The following is a 20679-nucleotide window of genomic DNA, read 5'->3' as shown; positions in this document are numbered from 1 at the left end:
GCCTCAGGCAGAGGCTAAATTAGCACCTCCTTGGAGATCCAAGAGCCAGTGTACCCAGTGGTCAGAGTAGGACCATCCAGATTACAACTCCTCAGGGGGCAGACTCAGTGAGCACCAAAGCCCCACTGAAGCAAATCTTGCCTCATAAGGGTGTCTCCAGCACAGAAGTTCTCCCATCGTAGATACAGCTGATCCTCACAGCCAATTGGCCTGGAGGTCAATTCCTCCCAGTGATACCAACAACAACCAAGGCTTAACTACAACAAGACTGTGTACACAGCCCACAAAGGGGTGCACCAAGAGTGTCCACCTCAGGTAACTGGAAAGGCTGAGCCACTGGACCCTATAGGATACCCAGCATTCAAAGTCACTCTATCAACTCAGGGAAGCAGCCAAAATGCAGAGACAAAGAAACAGGTCACAAATAAAAGAAATGGAGGAAAGCAAATGACTGGATATAGAGTTCAAAACCACAGTTATAAGGTTTTACAAGAATTTTCTAGAAAAGGCCGATAAATTTAGTGAGACCCTTGAGGATATGAAAAAGTACCAACTAGAAATTAAGCATACACTGGCTGAAATAAAAAATAATATACAGAGATCCAACAGCAAACTAGAGGATCACAAGAATCAAGTCAAATATTTGAAATACAAAGAAGCAAAAACACCCAATCAGAAAAGCATAAAGAAAAAAGAATCCAAAACTATGAAGATAGTGTAAGGAGCCTCTGGGACAACTTCAAGCGTACCAACATCCACATTATGGGGGTGCCAGAAGAAGAGAGAGAGCAAGATACTGAAAACCTATTTGAAGAAATAGTGAACAAAAATTTCACCCACCTGGTGAAAGCAATAGACTTACAAGTCCAGGAAGCGCAGAGAACCCCAAACAAAAGGAATCCAAAGAGGACCACATCAAGACACATCATAATTAAAATGCCAAGAGCAAAAGACAAAGAGAGAATATTAAAAGCAGCAAGAGAAAAACAGTTAGTTAGTTACAAGGGAGCACCCATACGATTGTCAGCTGATTTCTCAACAGAAACTATGCAGGCCAGACAGGAATGGCAAGAAATATTCAAAGTGATGAATAGCAAGAAACTACAACCAAGTTTACTCTACCCAGCAAAGCTATCATTCAGAATTGAAGGTCAGATAAAGAGCTTCACAGATAAGAAAAAGCTAAAGGAATTCATCACCGCCAAACCAGTATTATACGAAATGCTGAAAGGTATTCTTTAAGAAGAGGAGGAAGAAGAAAAAGGTAAAGATAAAAATTATGAACCACAAATACATATCTATCAACAAGTGAATCTAAAAATCAAGTGCATAAAAAATCTGATGAACAGAATAAACTGGTGAATATAATAGAATCAGGGGCATAGAAAGGGAATGGACTGACAATTCTCAGGGGGAAAGAGATGTAGGGGGTGCGGGAAGAGACTGGACAAAAATCGTACACCTATGGATGAAGACAGTGGGGGTGATAAGGGCAGAGGGTGGGGTGGGAACCGGGTGGAGGGGAGTTATGGGGGAAAAAAAGAGGAACTATTGTAGTAATCTGAACAATAAAGATTTATTGAAATAAAAAATAGTATATTTATAGGAATACAAAATATCCAGCACACAACAAGGTAAAATTCACAATACTGATATTCAATAAAAATTACCAGGCATGCCACCACTATGGAAAACAGTATGGAGCTTACTCAAAAAATTAAAAATTACTACCATATAACCCAGCAATTCCATTTCTAGGTATTTATCCATATAAAATAAAAACACTAATTTGAAAAGATATATGCACTCATATGTTCATTGCAGCATTATTTACAATAACCAAAATTTGGAAGCTACCTAGGTATCCATCAACAGATGAATGGATAAAGAAGATGTGGTATATATTTATATATAATGGAATATTACTCAGCAATAAAAAGGAATGAAATATTGCCATTTGTGACAACATGGATAGATCTAAAGGGTATTATGCTAAGTGAAATAAGTCAGAGAAAGACAAATACCATATGATTTCACTTATACATGGAATTTAAAACAACAAAACAAACAAAACAAGAACAGATTCATTGAAACAGAACAAAATGATGCTTACCAGAGGGGAGAGGTGTAAAGGGATAGATGAAAAAGGTGAAGGGGAATAAGGAGTACACACTTCCAGTTATAAAATAAACAAGGCATGGAAGTGTAGTGTACAGCAAAGAGAATGTGTGTAGTTAATAATATTGTAATAACTTAGTATGGTGACAGATAGTTACTAGACTTAGTGTGGTGGTTGTACTGTAGGGTATACAAATGCTGAATCATTATGTTGTACATCTGAAACTAATACACTATTTTTAAATATATTTTTATTGGTTTCAGAGGGGAAAGAGAGACAGAAACATCAACAATTAGAGAATTATTGATAGGCTGCCTCCTGCACGCCCCACACTGGGGATCAAGCCTACAACCCAAGCATGTGCCCCAACCGGGAATCAAACCATGACCTCCTGGTTTGTAGGTCAATGCTTAACCACTGAGCAACACCAGCCGGGCAGAAACTAATACACTATTGATGCCAACTACAATTTAGTATAGTTTTAATAACAAAAATTGCCAGGCATGCAAAGAAGCAGAGAAATGCAATCCATAAAGAGAAAAAAAAGCAATCAACTGAAACTGAGTGAGAAATGACAGAATCCATAGACAAGGAGATTGAAACATTTATTATGAGTACATTTCATTTGTTCAGAAACTAGAGGGAAGACTGAATATAATAAGTAGAGACATGGAAGATATGAAAAAAGATTCAGGTTGAACTCTAGAGGTGGAAACCACATTGTCTGAAGTGAAAAATATATTGGGTGGGATTAACAAGAGATTATTCAGTTCAGAAAAAAATGTATTAATGAACTTGAAGGCAAAGCAATAGAAACTATCGAAAATGAAACACAGAGATGAAAGACAAAAAAATTAATTGGCATTAGTGAATTGTGGGACAATATTGAGTGATCATATATACCTATAATTGGAGTCCCCAAAGGAGACGTGGGGGGAAACCAAAATAAAAATTGAAAAAAGGTTGAAAATTTTTCAAATTTGTGAAAACTAAGCCTACAGATAAAAACAAACACACAGATTTTAAGCACCAGAAACATGAAGAAAACTACACTGAGTCTCATAATCAAATTGCTTAAAAATCAATGATAAAGAGTAAAAGTAAAAGCAGACAAAAAAAGACATACAGAAAAAGAAAGATTTTTTAAAAGATTAAATGTTTTCTCTGAAGATCAGGAACAAAAGTAGGATGTCTAATCTCACTACTTCCATTCAACTTTTTATTGGAGGTCCTATTCAGTACAATAAGGTAGGAAAAAGAAATAAAAGGCATCCACATTGGGAAGGAAACAATAAAACTGTCTTTTCTCAGAAGACATAATTGTCTATGTTAGATACCAAAAATCTACTAGAAGTAATAAGTGAGTTTAACAATGTTGTGGGATACAGGTAGATATAAAAGAATCAATTGCATTTCTAGATAGCAGCAAATAATAAAAAATTTAAATTTAAAAAGCAATACAATTTACCATAGAATAAAAATATGAAATATGTAGTGAAATATATGAGGTGTGCAAAACCTGCACATTGAAAACAACAAAACATAGCTGAAAGAATTAAAGAAGACCTAAGTAAGTGGAGAAAAATGGGTTGGGAAACAGAATATTGTTAAGATGTCAATTCTCCCTCATTTGATCTATAATTCAATGCAATGCCAATCAAATCACCAGGAGGCATTTTTTAAATAGAAATTGACAAGCTGATTCTAAAGTTCATATGAAAATGTGAAGGACCTAGGGGAGCCAAAACAAGTTTGAAAAAGAAGAATAAAGTTGGGTAGATAACACAAATTGATTTTGAGACTTATTATAAAGCTACTAGAGGCCCAGTGCACGAATTCATGCACCAGTGGGGTCCCTCATCCTGGCCTGTGGGATCAGGCCGAAAATGGCTCTCTGACATCCCCCGAGGGGTCCTGGATTGTGAGAGAGTGCAGGCCAGGCCGAGGGACCCCACCAGTGCATGATTGGGGTTGGGGAGGGATGCGAGAGGTTGGTCAGCTGGGGAGGGACCACGGGAGGGCTCCAGGGCATGTCCGGCCTGACTGGCTCAGTTCTGATCGGCCAGACCCCAGCAGCAAGCTAACCTACTGGTCAGTGCATCTGCCCCCTGGTGGTCAGTGCACATCATAGCAAGCGGTTGAGCAGCCTTAGCATATCATTAGCATATTACACTTTGGTTGAACGGATGACCGGATGACAGGACACATAGCATATTAGGCTTTTATTATATAGGATAGTTATCAAAATAGTGTTGTATTGGCATAAATATCTACAAAATTATCAATAGACTATAAAATAGAGTCCAGAAAGATCCACACATATATGATCAATTAATTTTTCAACAAAATTGCAGAAACAATTTAACAATTGCTGGAACAATGGGATATCCACAGGCAAAAAAACAACCACCACAGAATTACTTTTATTCCTATCTCACACCATATACAAACATGAACTAAAAAATCATAGTCCTCAGTCTAAGAAATCATAAGAGAAAATCTTCCTGACCTTGGGTTAGGTAAACACTTCTTAGATATGATACTAAAAACACCATCTATAAAATAAAAACTTGATAAACTGAACTTCATCAAAATGAAAATCTTCTGCACTTCGAAGGACACTAAAGAGAGAATGAAAGTAAAAATCACATACAAGAAAATATTTTCTAATCATGTTTGTGAGGGTATAGACTGGAATGCTCACATGCTGCTGATGGGGACATAAAATAGCACAACCAGTTTGGAAAAGAAGTTTGACAGTTTCTTAAAATGTTAAATATAAACCTACCATACAGCCCAGCCATTCTATTCCTAAATATTTATCCAGGAGAAATAAAAGCATATGTCCACATATAGACCTGTTCACAAATGGTCTGATCAGCTTTATTTCTAATACCTAAAAAATGGAAACAACCCAAATGTCTACCAACAGGTGGAAGGATAAACAGTGAACAAACGATTATATATTTATACAATGAAATATTACCAGCAATAAAAAGTAATGAATTATTGGTACACACTATAACATGAATGAATCGCAAATTAATCATCCTGGGTGAAAGAAACTAGAGCCCCACCTCCGCTGGAAAAAAAAAAAAAAGTACATTCTAAAAAATGTCATTTGCACAAAATTGTAGAAAAAATAAACTCATCTATAGTAACATATCGGTGCTTGCCTGAGGATACGGAGCAGGAAAGGATGGTGGGGTTTGGGGTGAAGAATACAAAGGATCATGAGAAAACTTGGGGGTGACGGGTACATTCATTACCTTAATTGTAATGGTTTCATGAGTGTATGCGAATATCAACACCTATCAAATTTTGTACTTTAAAGATATATAATTTATTACATGTCAATTATATTTCAATAAAGCAGCTAACTTTTTAAATTGATTAAAATGGAATAAAATTAAAAGTTCAATTCATCAGTTACCCTAGTAACATTTCAAGTTTTTAATAGGAGGCCAGTGGCTACCATTATGGACTTCACAGAATAGACCTTTGCCATCAATGCTCAAAGTACTATTGGACAGCACTGACCTAACACATAATTAAAAAGCACCTGTTCCTTTCATTCCCTCTACATCTACCTACCCAAAACTTCAAGAATGGCAGTAAGCATGGCAGCAGGGCACTGATAGGTGAATTACCTGAGAATTTTAGAAAGCATTTTTATTAAGTTAAAGTAACTTTAATGAACAAGATACCTTCCATTCATAAACACGTATAGCACAGGGTTTCCTCATTTAGATATTACAGCTTCTATGGACTACATTTAATTAGTTCCCTCCAAAGCTCAAGATGAAGGCATTTTTAAACTAAATTACATGGAAAGAAATGAAACAAATAACACTGTTCTGGAACTTACTTTATCCTTGTAATCGAAGTGGTTATAGCTTTAATATAATTCCTAAGTGAGAATATACATTTTTTTTCATATACTCACAGATATCTTTGTGAGTTAACTTTTGTTTTGTTTCAGCATATGCTACATAATGCAACTGAATTTTCCTATTTAAAAAAAAATCAAGCATATAACTCACAGCAAATATAATCAATTTCAAATGTGAGAACAGACCTTAAAATAGAATGCTACGGTGTACACTGAAATCTTTCACATCCAGAGAAAAGTTCATAAAATTAGGACAGGAAAGTTGTTAAAACTTAGTATTCTCGCTGAAGCTTTTGTCCTTCCCTCATTATAGCTCTCAGTTTTGAGAGAGGTAATTTTATTTTAAAAGACATGGAAATAAATAAAAAATGAAATTAAAAGACTTGAACTCCATTTCCTGCCCCCACCGTTGTAGCCTGTGAACGTGGGAGGCAGAGTGTGCCTGCTCGATGTTTTTGTTTCCATACACAGAATGCAGGGCTGAAATCCTCAACCGTCCCTGTTCCAAAGCCTGAACCACTAACCCTCTATGCACAGTTCGATGTCTGGGTCACCTGTCTCAGAAATGGAATATGGAAAAAGACAACTTTTGTAAGGGGGAGAAGGGAGGCTGGTGGCCAGTGTAGACCAACCAAGTACAAGCCCCCAACAGTGTCTTGTAGTAGATAAGCAAGAGTATAAAAATAGAAACCAAGTCCCTCTGTTGTTTGCAGAAGCAGAACTCACAAGCCAGTTTCACTTACTTTTTTACACCGACAGAGCCATTTTTCTTGTTTTCCATGTCAACAGATAGCATGGGAAGGCTGCAGGTTTCCTTTACTTCAGCAACTAATCAATAAGGGAGAAAAGCTTGTGTTTAATTCTTAGAAAGTGAGAGTAGAATATATATTCTGAACCGGAAACGTAATGCTTCCTTTACAGCTTCACACCAGTTCACGTATGTTTGTTTAAATCTCCAGTTCCCTCGGCGATTGGAGAGATGTGATTAAACCTAAAGAACTGGAGGCGGCGGATAGGGGTGCTTTCCTCTGTGCTGGCACTCCCTGCCTTGACAATAAGCATTTGCAAATGAAATTGAATCCTTGTTCAAAACAAGTTCTGTGTGAACTGGCACAGCTTCCTCTGGGTGCAAGCTCTCACTTAAGACATTGCAACTCACAAATGAGTCCAAGTCGGGGAAAAAAACACCCACAAAACAATCCCCCTTTTCCTGCCCGTTCCCACCGTGGGCTGCACTTTGTTTTTTTCTTATTGTATTTGTTTTGTTCGCTCCCCCTCTTTCCGTATTTTTTTTCTTTTTCATAGCAATGCCGAAGAGCACTTAACGCTTTTGTCAGCAAGTCTCCCCCTACCTCACAATACTCTCACTGAAAGCCTCAAAACCCTGTGAGATGGCCATGCTGGGAGCTCACAAAAATGTCAGATAGCCCTCAGCACAGAAAGGCGGTGCTGGTGTGTGCGTGTGCCTGTAAGACAGGGAAGGCAGCTCATCAGATTTATGTTAAAAAAAAAAAAAATCACCAAAACATTCAAGGAGATAGAAAAGCATCCATCACTTTGTCTTTTTGTTTAGTAGGACAAGGACTGTGAAAAACAAACAAACAAACAAACAAAAAAACACAACACAAAACCCTCCGCAACTAATATGCCATTAGCAAGATGAAAAAGCTATGAACAAAACTGCTTTAAAAAAAAAAACCTCCCCCAAAAAAACTAGTTCTGAAACGAGCTTGCTCTTCTGCAGCCGAAGCCATAAATTAAATACATTCCTCTCCAGTCACTTTACACTTCGGCACTCCTTCCCGGGGATGACTGACATGGCAAGTGCATCCTTTGGTGCGTCCAGGGGCTGCCCCCGTTAGAGAAGTAGATGGCTCACAAATACTCCTGTGAGCGGGGATCACCCTCACCACACACACACACACACTACCACACACACATACACACACACACACACACACACTCACCACACACACACTACACACTCACACACACACACACACACACTCACACTCACACACACACCCTCACCACACACACCCACACACACACACACACACACACTCACACTCACACTCACACACACCCTCACCACACACACCCACACACACCCTCACACACTCACACACACACTACACACTCACACTCACACTCTCTCACACACACACACACACACACACACACTCACACACCCTCACACTCATTCACACACACACACACACACACACTCACACTCACACACACACACACACACCCACACACACTCACTCACACACTCACACACACACACACATACACACGCACTCACACTTGCCCTCGCTGGCCCTCCGGCCATTCCTAGGAGAGCCAGCATCGCGCCCAGATGACCAGACCAGACACCGCACCGCGCGGAGGGCCCCGAGGCTGCTCCGCGCCCCAGAATGCTTTCACTGCAGTTGGAAACTGGGACCACAGTCACCATTTTCTGAGCATCTCAGCAAACACAACAAAACAAAACACTCACAGTGATACTCTGTAACACCCCACTACACTGTCTGATTAATATTTTCCTTCCTCTCTCTCTCTTTTTTTTTTTTTGTGGAAGAGTAAAAAGAAAAACCTACCTAGAAGCAACTAAAACATGTCATTTTTTTTTTTTATATATAGGCTTATCAAGAACAGCCAAAGAAACCCCAATGTTTTCTTTCACAAAGTAGGCTGGCAAAGGAATTCAACAAGGAGGGACAATTTGACACCGTGAAATAGCACCAGGCTGGCGCGCCGCCAGCGTGACGTGGGGACGCGCACACGAGCTGCACCAACTGCCTGCCGGCTCATGGCGGCCTTTTTAAAGCGACAGCGCCCTTCCCCGCCCGCGGCCGCGCTCCCGCCCCCGCCCCCCCGCGACCCGCCCCGCCCCGCCCCGCCGGGGAGGGCGCGCATCCCGGCCCCAAAGCCTCTCCCTGCACCTGTGTGGAAAACCAAGCTGTCTCACTGGCTTTCTTTTCTCCCTCCCCTTCATTGGTGCTGCATGATCAAGTGTGTGCTGTTGTTCTGAACATCCATGTCATGTTTCAAACTCTCTCCCCCGTGAGAGAGAGAAAAAGAAAAGACATTAACAGAAAGAACCTGGTGCTTAGGGTCTGCTATAAGCAGTGAACATGCACACGCGCTGAGTTACTCTCTCTTCCTAATAGACACTTGTGGACAAATTTCCCAGGGCTGGCTTTTAAGTAATCTTTGCGAGGATAAGGAAAGCAATGCCCAGCAGAAAACCCTTTTACTACATTATGCAGGAAGTAACATATATCAGAGGATGCAAAGTAGATGACCAGACCTCCTGAGAACGCCCACATTCTTTCATTGAAGTAATCATCCTACCAGATGAAATCAGCAAAAATTCCAAATGAAACAAACCTTATTCTCCAACAAAACAATTCGTTCTGGGAGGTTTAATTTGTTTTAAATCCTCATCTGAGGATATGTTTATTGATTTTAGAGAGAGGGGAAGGGAGGGAGGGAGGGAGAGGGAAAGGGAAGGAGAGAGAGAGAGAGAGAGAGAGAGAGTGAGAGAGAGAGAAACATCAATTGTTTGCCTCCCATATGCACCCCAACTGGGGATGGGACCCACAACCTAGGTATGTGCCCTGACCAGGAATACAACCTGCAACCTTTTGGTATAAAGGATGCTCCAGCCAACAGAGCCACATCAGCCAGTGCCTGGGAGGTTTAGTTTTAACTGTTTATCGCAGTTGCACAAAATGTGTAATTCCATACATTCGATTAACTCTTATTATCTACTAGTAGCCCTGCACACGAATCTGTGTGCCAGTAGCTCGCTGCCGCCCTCCTGTAGCTCCCCCCGCCCCCCACCCATCCCTCATAGCTTGCTGCCCCACCCTTCTGCTGATCCATGATCCAGTCGTTATGCTTCTTGGGGCGAAACGACCATTTGCATATTACATCTTCATTATATAGGATGATCACCTGGTCCTCTATTAGTTACATATGAAAAAGAAAATATTGTGTCAACCCCCAAATTCATAGTATCTCCTACCATCCTAAATCCCAAACAGGAAATTAGGAAGTGGGGTAGAGACTGGGCATGGTGTTTTGATGAAGTTACCCAGTTCTCTTGCTTGGCTTGGGAAACCCCCCCTAGAGATAAACATTCCCACTCCACAAACATGCTGCGGACGGACATGAAACACATAGTTGCCACTGAAATAAACACCAATCAATATTTGGAAACTTTTAGGCCAAGATATAAACAAAACCACTCAAGATAGGGGAGAGAATACAAGTTTCCAAGAGTCATCTGCTGCTGTAATACTGAATAGATTCCAGGCAGAGTTAAGAGGAAATCTGTGGCTCACCCTTTTCCTTAGTAATTTTTAAGGAACTAGAAGATCAGCAATTATGATCTACATTTGGAACCTGACATTTAAAGTCAAATTTTTTCTCTTACTTATTCCAGGAATGATATTAGAAATTTTCAACTTCTTGAAAAATCATTGCTGAGGAAGCTGTCTCTCAAACCATTTTTGCCACTGAACCCTTGAAAAAGCAAACAATAATTTAGGGGTAAATTCTAAGTGTTTGTATATACTTTGAGCACCATTTATTGAGCGTGAGTCAAATGGGTCCTTTTACTACAGCTGATCAAAATGATGAACTCTTCTGAGTTAGACAACTCTCTCACTAACAGATGTTACAGAGCGTTTGGCATTGAAATTCCTGAACTGTTCTCCCAACTAAACTCAAATGGAAGAGGGCCGGTCGACGAGTCCTGGGGGCAAGGAAGGTGTCCTGACAGTGTTATCCTGCCACTACTCAGAACAAAATCAGGTTCCGCTCTCTACTCTTGAAAGGAGAGGCAAAGAAAATGAAGTTACACCCAACTCTTCCTTAGACACAATCTCAGGAAGAAGGATTCTGTGAAGATTCTCCAAGAATTTGTTCCTACTTATAGAAAGGGACATCCTCCCCCCACCCGGCCTATCTTGCCTGCTGTGATCAAAAGTTTGCCTGTTAGACAAGGGAAAGGGTTTACGAAGGTGTAGGAAATCAATCCCATTTTATAAAAAATGAGCCAAAAAGGCATTCTAAATTCTGACACCCGCTAGTTTCTACCTTTGGAATAAACTGACATTTGTGGGTATAAGTATATGTACTAGGGCTCACCCACTTCCTCCTCATTCCCTTCAACAAATTGATATTATCCTCTTTTCTGCTAATAAAAATGATGTGTAGTGTGTGTATGGCGTTTGTGTGTAGCATAAATGGTATGTGTAATGTATGTGTGAGCAATGTATGTGTGTGATGGATGTAATATTTGTGCTATGTGTACTGTGTCTGTGATGTGTGTAGTGTGTGGTATCAACAGAATGTGTAGTGTCCATGGTGTGTTTGTGTGTGTAAGTGTAGGGTGTGAGATAGATGCAAACGAACAAGACTTTCTGTTCCAGGATATTATGGAATGTGCTAAAATACCTTCGTTAATCCTGGGATTCTGGAGCAGGACGTTGGGGCACACTTGGGGATGGGCTCAGATGGGGGGGGCGGGGGGGAAGGGGAGACTGGCCAGGAGGGGATGGAAACCGGTGCCTCGGTTAGGCTTCTTTTATTGATCAGCAGTCACCCCCAGAGAGAGCAGCCGGGCCCAGAAAGCCAGCGCTTTCCCAGGGGAACCACCGCCCCCGCCTCCCGTCGGGGAATCAGCCCCCAGAGTGCCCAGCCCCCATCGCGGAGCGCAGACGTGGGGCCCTAGGGCTGCAGGAGAAATCCTGAGAAGTCGCCCCGGGCGCGGCAGAGGTCCCCGGACACCGAGGGCATCTCCAGGGAAAGCGAGGAGCGGCCTGGAGAGGGGCGCTGGGGGCGGGGCCGAGGGCAGGAGAGGGGACCCCGGAAAGCCTTTGGGACCAGCGGCGCTGTCCGAGAGCCAAACGACACGCTTGTGGCACCGGCGGCCCAGGGAAAAGTTTCTGACCAAGACTTTTAAGAAGAAACAGTTCGCTTTGAGTTTGGGGGCTCCCGGGGCAGCCTGCCTTTGGAAAGGGTGCGTGGGGGTGTGCCGCCACCCGGTTCCACTCTGCGGGCTCTACCCCGCAGCCCCCGGCGAGCCCCGCTCTCCGCCGGGCCGGGCACACTTCTGCCCTCCAGTCCACTCCAGGGTGACAGATTCCTCGCTCGTGGGTGCAACAAGCTGCAGAGGCACCGGACGCACAGCAGAGACAAGGGAGGGTTTTTATTGTGGTTTTCTTCGTGTCCTTTCACACTGGAGAGGGGAGAGGGCGGGAGCGTCCCCAGTGCCCTCGCAGCACGAGTGGATCACTTACCTCCCCGCGTGGCCGGCGCCGGGAGGCTTTCCCCGGCGCAGAGCTCGGTGGCCGCCACGCGCCCAGCCCCAATGCAGCCGGCCGGGCGCGCGCGGCACGCCGGGACTTGTAGTCCTCCGCGGGGGGAGGGCGGGGCGGGGCAGGGCTGGGGTCCTTGGCTGGGGTCACCAGGAAGGGGAAAGGCCTGCAAGTGAAGTGAGGGGAAGGGCCCGGAGAAGGGGCCTTGTGAATGTAAGGGAGGACGTTTTTAAGAACTTAAAACCTTCAGGGAGCTAGGGGAGGGCAGCACTCCTAGAAAGAGTTTAAAATTGGGGCTTTTTAGATGAATACCACGTTTTACTTAGTGGGTTTTGGCAGGAACGAGAAAGCGATTTTCCGGGCCAAGTTTATATTCTTTTTTTCTTTCTTTCTTTTTTTTTTTTTAAATATATTTTATTGATTTTTTACAGAGGAAAGGATAGGGATAGGGAGCTAGAAACATCGATGAGAGAGAAACATTGACCAGCTGCCTCCTGCACACCCGCTACAGGGGATGTGCCTGCAACCAATGTACATGCCCTTGACCGGAATCGAACCTGGGACCTTTCAGTCAGAAGGCCGACGCTCTATCCACTGAGCCAAACCGGTTTTGGCCAAGTTTATATTCTTTAGAGCCTTCCTCTCCCTTCACCTCCAACATACACGTGGCAATCCCTGCTTGAAATGCCTATTCTGTTGCTCACAGAATAACTCAGTTGAAGCCCTGATATGCAAAGGGAGGGTGAATAATTGCACCTTATACTAGTATTGTAAGGCACTCTACACTTTACAAAGAACTTTTTATTTAACCGGTTCATAATATTAGAATCATAAAGCAACACTGAGTTAGGCAGAGAGAAACTCAAGATGCAGGGTTTTATTTTGTGTGTGTTTGCACCTACCAAGGTTGGAGCCACTCACTCTCCATTTCCTTCCCCAATAGTACCTTGGTGGGGGGAGGGGGGAAGAGAGTGGGGAGAAGCAGGGCTGCAGACAGATGCGGTGGGCAAAGTAAGAGGAGCCTGCTGTGAAGGACTTCCTTGAAATAGCTGATGAGTAAGTCCTTACTAAACAAGAAACTAAGTAAAACCAAAAGAAGAACCTATGGGTTGGAAGAATAGGGTGGGAAGGAAAAGGCAGGTGGGATAGAGACTGAGTAGAAGGTTGTGATTAGGCTAGAAGCCATAGGAAAGTTGTATATCTATACTAATAAAAGAGTAATATGCTAATTAGACCGGAAGACCTTCCAGAGACCTTCCGGAAATCCTTCCGAACAAAGCCAGGGGGTAGGCCGGTCTGCAAATTGCCCCCAAATGGCCCTCAGCCCCTCGACCAGGCTGGCCAGCCCCCCCAGTGGGGACCCCCACCCCGATGGGGGCATGGCCAGCCTGCAAAAGGCCATCAGCCCTTGCCCAGGCCCACCCCGCCCCCAGCGGGAACCCTCACCCTGATGGGGGAGTGGCTGGCCTGCAAACTGCCCCAGGCCCCTCGCCCAGGCCAGCCCCGCCCCCCAAGGGGACCCCCACCCTGATCCAGGACCCCCTTCAGGGCAGACCAGCCAGCCCCCACCCATGCACCAGGACTCTATCTATGCTAATAAAAGGGTAATCTACTGTATATTAATAAAAGGGTACTATGCTAATTAGACCAGGAGACCTTCCTGACAAAGCTATGGAGGTGAGGCTGAAGCAGAGGTGGTTAGGGGCGATCAGACAGGCGGGGCAGGGGGAACAGTTGGGGGTGAGCAGGCTAGCAGCGGGGGGCAGTGGGGGGGTGAGCAGGCCTGCATCGGGGGCAGTTAGGGGCGAGCAGGCCAGCAGGCAGGTTAGCAGTTAGAAGCCCCCCCCATGCATGAATTTCGTGCACCAGGCCACTAATACACACACACACACACACACACACACACACACACACTGGTGTGTGTGTGTGTGTGTGTGTGTGTGTGTAGATATAGGTATAGATATAGATATAGATATAGATATAGATATAGATATAGATATAGATATAGATATAGATAGATAGATATAGATATAGATATAGATATAGATATAGATATAGATATAGATATAGATATAGATATAGATATAGATATAGATATAGATATAGATATAGATATAGAAAACAAACAAATTTTAGAAGCCAGATAGACCTGGAACCCTGGTGTTGTCACTTCCGAGCCAGCGCTGTGACCTTAGGTAAGTTATGTACACTCCCCAAACCTCATCTTTAAGATTCAAATAATAGCCCTAACCGGTTTGGCCCAGTGGATAGAGCACCGACCTGCGGACTGAAGGGTCCCAGGTTCGATTCCGGTCAAGGGCATGTACCTTGGTTGCGGGCACATTCCCAGTGGGGAGTGTGCAGGAGGCAGCTGAATCGATGTTTCTCTCTCATCGATGTTTCTAACTCTCTATTCCTCTCCCTCTCCCTTCCTCTCTGTAAAAAATCAATAAAATATATTTTTAAAAAAAGATTCAAATAATAGTTCCTACTTTATGATTGTGCAGATTAAAAGAGATAGAAAAATTTAGTATAGTGTAATTATTATTATTTATTATTAAGTAAGTAAAATTTAAAAGTAAGTATTAATATTAGTGTGGTATAATAAATATTTATTCTCTTACTAGAGGCCCGATGCACAAAATTTGTGCAAGAGTAGGCCTTCCTTCCCCGGGCTGCCATCACCTGCTTCCCTCTGGCACCCAGGACCTGGGCTTCCCTTGCAGCCCTGGCTTCGTCTGGAAGGATGTCTGGTCTAATTAGCATATTATGCTTTTTATTATTATAGATTATATCCCAGGTAGTATACTAAGTATAAATAATATATATCCTATCTAATAAAAGAGTAATATGCAAATTAACCATCACTCTGCAACAAAGATGGTGGTTCCCATAGCAGCCGGGTGGGAGGGGTGGGGACGCTGGCAGCATCGCCCCGGCGACCGTGAGCCCAGCGTCCCATGCCCAGCCGTGCGGAGGGAGAGGTGGTTGCTCCCGGCGATGTGAGCCCAGCGTCCCGCACTTGGCTGTGTGGAGGGAGGGGCCTCTGGCCAGAGACCAGGGCATGGGACACTGGGCTCACAGTCACCCCTGGCGACCAGCCCAGCATCCCGCACCCTGGCCACATGGAGGGAGGGCCTCTGGCCAGAGGCCGGGGTGTGGGACCCTGGCGTCATTGCAGGCCAGGCTGAGGGGAACCCCCACCCCCAGTGCACAAATTTTCATGCACCGGGCCTCTAATGTGTGTGTGTGTGTGTGTGTGTGTATATATACTACTATCTGCAGAAACTCCTTTTGTGGAAGCATCAAAAGATGAATTGGAGTAGAAGTACCAATTAGGCTATGAAAATTTTCTAAGGAAGGAAGCAACTATAAGATACTTCAGAGGGAAAATGGACAGAGCAGTACAATCAATTGGATGTGGGGAAAGAGGATTAGGGAATCTAAAGATGGTTGTCATTTCTAGATTGAGTAAATGGATATTGTCATTCACATAAATAGGTACAACTGATGGAATAACAGGTTTTGGGGGGAAATGACTAGTTTGATGTTGGACATATATAACTGGAGGCTTTCTGTGTATGAATGACAAAGTAGCAATTGGAAGTATAGATTTGGATGTCGTGTGTAGACTAGAACTTTGAAAGTCAATTACTTAGGCAAGGCAGTTGAAAATCAGATAACGAGGAAAAAGGAAGGGCAGCAGAGGTGGGTAGGCAGGGGGAGGTAAGGAGTTAGACAATGACATAGGCAGGAATTGGGGGTGAGAGGAAAAGGAAAGTTACAAGTGTAGAAGTGGGGGTGGGGGGGTGGGGGGACGGGGAGGGAGGGTGAGGGTGAGGAGAAGCTTGTCAACAGGTCAAATGTTATATGGAGGAAGCCAATGCCAACAGATCAAGCATCTATTGGGATGGAACTCCCTCCAGGAGTTGTTTTGAAACTTACCAGAGTGATTTTGCTTGTCCCAGTGATTGCAGAGGGGGAACTACTAGAATGCAGTTGGTCAGCCAAAGATACTCAACATCTTGCAATGCCCAGAACTATCCTGCATAGCAAAGAATTGTCCTGCAGCCTGTGTGACTTGACCCTCCCACTGCTCATTCATGTAGATGAAAAACCCGTTTCTATTTACCTGAGCCTAGAATCTATTTCACATATAAACATAAAGTATCTTTCACACAGTTTAAGATATATTAAATTTTCCCGGAATGTGGTGATAAATCGAATGGCAATGCCATTCTAGGAATTTGAATGACCAGTACAGTCCATTTTGTGGCTATTTCATGGCAATTCTAAAGATGGATGCAAGCATCTATTTCATTGTGTCTTTTAGTTTAGGCATGCCTGAGCAGTTCCATATTGAATCACACATTTACTTTATCCTTTATGTTATAGTTAAGGCATGTCTTTGAGTTTTTTTTAATTACTTGTGTAGGTACTTTATGATTGTCCCCTCCCACTGTTAAACATTATGTGCCTGATATTTGTTATGAAAAGGGGCATTAGGTTTGACCAGGCTGAGAACCACTTATTCAATCAGTCAATAAATAGCTTTTGGGTGCCGACTATGTGCTAGGCACCATTCTAGTCTACTGCCCTTATGGAGCTTACATTCTAATGTGAGTGTGGGAGAGGCAGACATTAAATAATTAACAAACTAAATAAGTACATTCTATGGTACATTAGAAAGTGATTTGTTATAAAAAATAAAACAGGATAAAGGAGATTGGGAATGCAGGAGAGAGTGTGGGATGACATCTCTCTCTCTCTCTCTCTCTCTCTCTCTCTCTCTCTCTATATATATATATATATATATATATATATATATATATATATATATGAAAGAAATATGCTAATTAACCAGGACGCCATAACAGGTTGACCGGACAGGAGGAGATTGCATGCGCAGCATTGGGGGTGGGGTGGCAGGGGCCTCTGCGTGTCTGCACCGGGGGAGGGCCCGATCAGCAGTGGCTGGACTGCTTTAAGGGCCGGAGAGGGAGGCAGGGCTGGACTGGCAGTGGCCTCGACTGCTGCGGGGCCTGGGGAGGGAGGCAGGGCCAGACCCGTGACTGGAGGGTAGGCGGTGCCGTGTGATTTCGAATCACGAGCTGGGCTCCTACTGGTATATATAATGATGAGGATAAACTGTATTGAGAAGGTGACATGCAAGGAAAGATCTGGAGTTGGCAAGAGAATGGTCCTGGGGATTTCTAAGAGAAAAACATTCAGAAAGAAAGAACAGTTAGGCCTAGGCCTCAAGGTAAATGTGTGCCTGGAGTTTTCAAGAAACACCAAGGATGCCACTGTGGCTGGATTGGAGAGAGTGGGGAGTGAGAGGACTGAGGGTAACCACTGGGTTGGGCCAGGTGAGGTAGGACCAGTAGGGCACTGAAAGAACTTTGGCTTTTGCGCTGAATGAAATGGGCAGCAGCTGGAGAGTTCTGAGCAGAGAAGTAACATGATCAGGCATATTTTCAAAGGATTATTCTGGCTGCTCTATCCAGGATAGATCATAGAGAGCAATGGTGAAAGTAAGCAGGCAAGAAGCTATTGCAGTAATCCAGGCAAGAAACACGAGTGGCTTGAACCAGTGTTCACTGGATAGGAGGGATGAGTGTTTGGGGTTGGAGGTGAAGAGGTCTGATCATCAGATGGACTCTTGATCCAGGTTGGTGGAATGTTGAAGGCCTGGAGAGGGGAGGACTCAGTCCCTGGGCAATGCTCACTCATGACTTCTGCCAAGAGAGGAGCTGACTTGTTTAGAGTGCATAGTCTCCCCACTTCTGACCTTGATCTTTTCGAGGGAGTTAACCCCTTTGATGAAACTGAGGGTTTGGGAGCAAGCTGGTAATTACTCTAAGTACAAAGACCCATAAACAATATCGATCCGATAAAAAGTATGTCTAGAAGAGGTGGATTTGGAATTGTGGCAATGGAGGATGCAATACAGAATTTGGACAAAGAAGGTCAGGAGGAAGCTAGGCCCTACATGTGAAAGGATGCTCTAGGATTGGGAACAGGACACAACTAACTATGCTTATAAGGTGAAGTGAGGAAGCCAGTATAAGCCGAAACATGGAAATTCAGAGCATGGGGGGTAATTGATGATGGAACTATGAACTGTTTATTCTTGGAAGGAAGGTGGAACAGTATTTCCTGTCAGGAAAGAAAGACAATGGTCTGATTCAGGAAAATTATAAAGAGATAAGGACATGGAACATTGAAAAATCTTATTTGTTTATCATGAAAAATGAACTATGTGGTAAGAAATTAAAACAACCAGAAATTAGTAACAGAATTCCCAGTAAATCCATTCCTGGAGCTTTCAGGAAACCACCAAGGTTGCCAGTGTGGCTGGATTGGAGAGAGTAGGGAGTGAGAGAATAATCCCTGTGAAGTGTTTGGTATATATTGTCTAAAATTTTTTCCTGTGACCATTATTTCTTTTTGTAGATGTTACATGAGTACCTACAATACTAGTATTTTTTCTTTGTAGGCTATAAGATTGATATAAGTATTTATTGAGCATCTATTTTATAGCATATATTACCATCAATCTTTTTTGATAATGTTATTCACATCTTCTGTAACTATGCATAATTTTTCTCTTCTTAATTTTTCAAGAATTAAAAAAATTCACTAAGATCTCCTAACTTTTCTTTTTCCTCTTATTTCTTGAAGTTTTTCATTATGTATTTTAATGCTATAGTATTTGATACATGAAGATTCATACTAGCAATAACTTTATTGTGAGCTGTATTCTTTGCCATTATAAAGTGACTATCTCTGTCCTATTTAATCATTTTCTAAAAAGTTTATTACCCACTTGAAATTATTTAATTAGATATGTTTAATCTTTTTAAAAATCATCACCCGAGGATATGTTTTCATTGACTTTTTTTCTTTTTTTTTTTAAAAAAGAGGAAGGGAGGTAGAGAGAGAGAGTGAGTGAGAGAGATAGAGAGAGAGAGAGAGGGAGAGATCCATGTGAGAGAGAAACATCGATCGGTTGCCTCCCATACTGGTCCTGACTAGGGATGGAACCTGAAACTTAGGTATGTTCCCTGACCAGGAATGGATCCCAAAACCTTTTGGAATATAAGAGGACGCTTTAACCAACTGAGCCACAATTTAATCTTATCTGTTATATTTGTTTAAATTTCGAATCCTTATCATTTCTTTGTTTTCTCTTTTGCTTTACTACCTGTTTTCTTTGGTCTTGTTTTATTATTTTTATCTTCCACTGTGAATTAGTTATCTATTTCTGTGTAAAGAACCACCCCAAAATTTAGCACTTTCCGTGGGTCAGGAACCCTGGCATGGCTTAGCGGAGTCCATGGCTTCGTGTGCTCACAAGCTGTAATCAAGACTGGACTGGCTCTGTGTTCAGCTGAAGGCCACACTTGGGGGAGGATCTGCTTTCAAGCTCACTCATGTGGCTGTGGCAGGATTTAGTTCCTATGGGCCCTGAGAGCCTCAGTTCCTTGCCACCTGGGAGTCTCCATAGGGCAACTCACAACTTTATCAAAGCAAGTATGCGAGAAATGTCAGAGAAACCATGTAAGCAAGACAGAAGTAATAGTCTTTCATATCCTAATTTCAGAAGTGAAATCCATCATTTTGCCACATGCTTTTTAAAAAAATCTTCATCCGAGGCTATGCTTATTGATTTCAGAGAGAGGGGAAGAGAGGAAGGGAGGGAGGGAGAAGGGAAAGAGGGAAAGAGAGAGAAAGAAAGAAACATAGATGTGAGAGAGAACACTGATTAGTTTCCTTCCAGGAATCCCAACCAGGAATCAAAACAGCAACCTAGGTATGTGCCCTGACTGGGAATCAAACCCTCTACGCTCCAACCAACTGAGCCGCACTGGCCAGGGCTGCCACATGCTTTTTTGGAGGAGTAAGTCATTATGTTTAACCAACATATAAGGCCATGAATACCAGGAGGTAGAGACCACTGGGAGGCACTTGAGAATGCCTCTTACTATACTTGGGCAATTTGGACATTGTAAAGTGTGTTAAATAATACGTTTATATTTATATTTCTCAATTTACCTTAGAAATGAAATGATGATGAAAGATAATGAAATTGATCTACTTAGACTATCTTCTTCTTATTAGTTTGGAGAGCAAATATGATTCTTGTTTTAAAAGTATTGTCACCAAAATATTATTCATTATATTATGTAATTTTTAAAACATTATGACCATTATATTTAATGTTTATGACTTAGAATACTGGCTACTTAGATATAATTTAGGTATAAGTAGACTCAAAGCTCATTGCCAAACCTTTTGTACCTCATGACTTTTTCATTCATTTATTTATT

At 42.7% G+C, this 20679-nt stretch overlaps 1 protein-coding gene across 1 annotated transcript in view; it reads right to left on the bottom strand.

Moving 5' to 3' along the window:
* Nucleotides 1-20679, bottom strand: part of SAMD13 (sterile alpha motif domain containing 13) — a 73396-nt gene that overhangs the window by 37727 nt on the left and 14990 nt on the right. The window contains exons 2-3 of the mRNA XM_008139471.3: nucleotides 12329-12550; nucleotides 6755-6839 (exon numbers count right to left, since the gene is read on the bottom strand). Of these exons, the coding sequence (XP_008137693.2) occupies nucleotides 6755-6839; nucleotides 12329-12550 (307 nt within the window). The remainder of the gene's footprint in view (nucleotides 1-6754; nucleotides 6840-12328; nucleotides 12551-20679) is intronic.

The sequence above is a fragment of the Eptesicus fuscus genome, chromosome 9, assembly GCF_027574615.1.
Source record: "Eptesicus fuscus isolate TK198812 chromosome 9, DD_ASM_mEF_20220401, whole genome shotgun sequence".
Lineage (NCBI taxonomy): Eukaryota > Metazoa > Chordata > Mammalia > Chiroptera > Vespertilionidae > Eptesicus > Eptesicus fuscus.
Note: the sequence above shows the minus strand (reverse complement) of the source record. Positions and strands in the feature narration are given on the sequence as shown.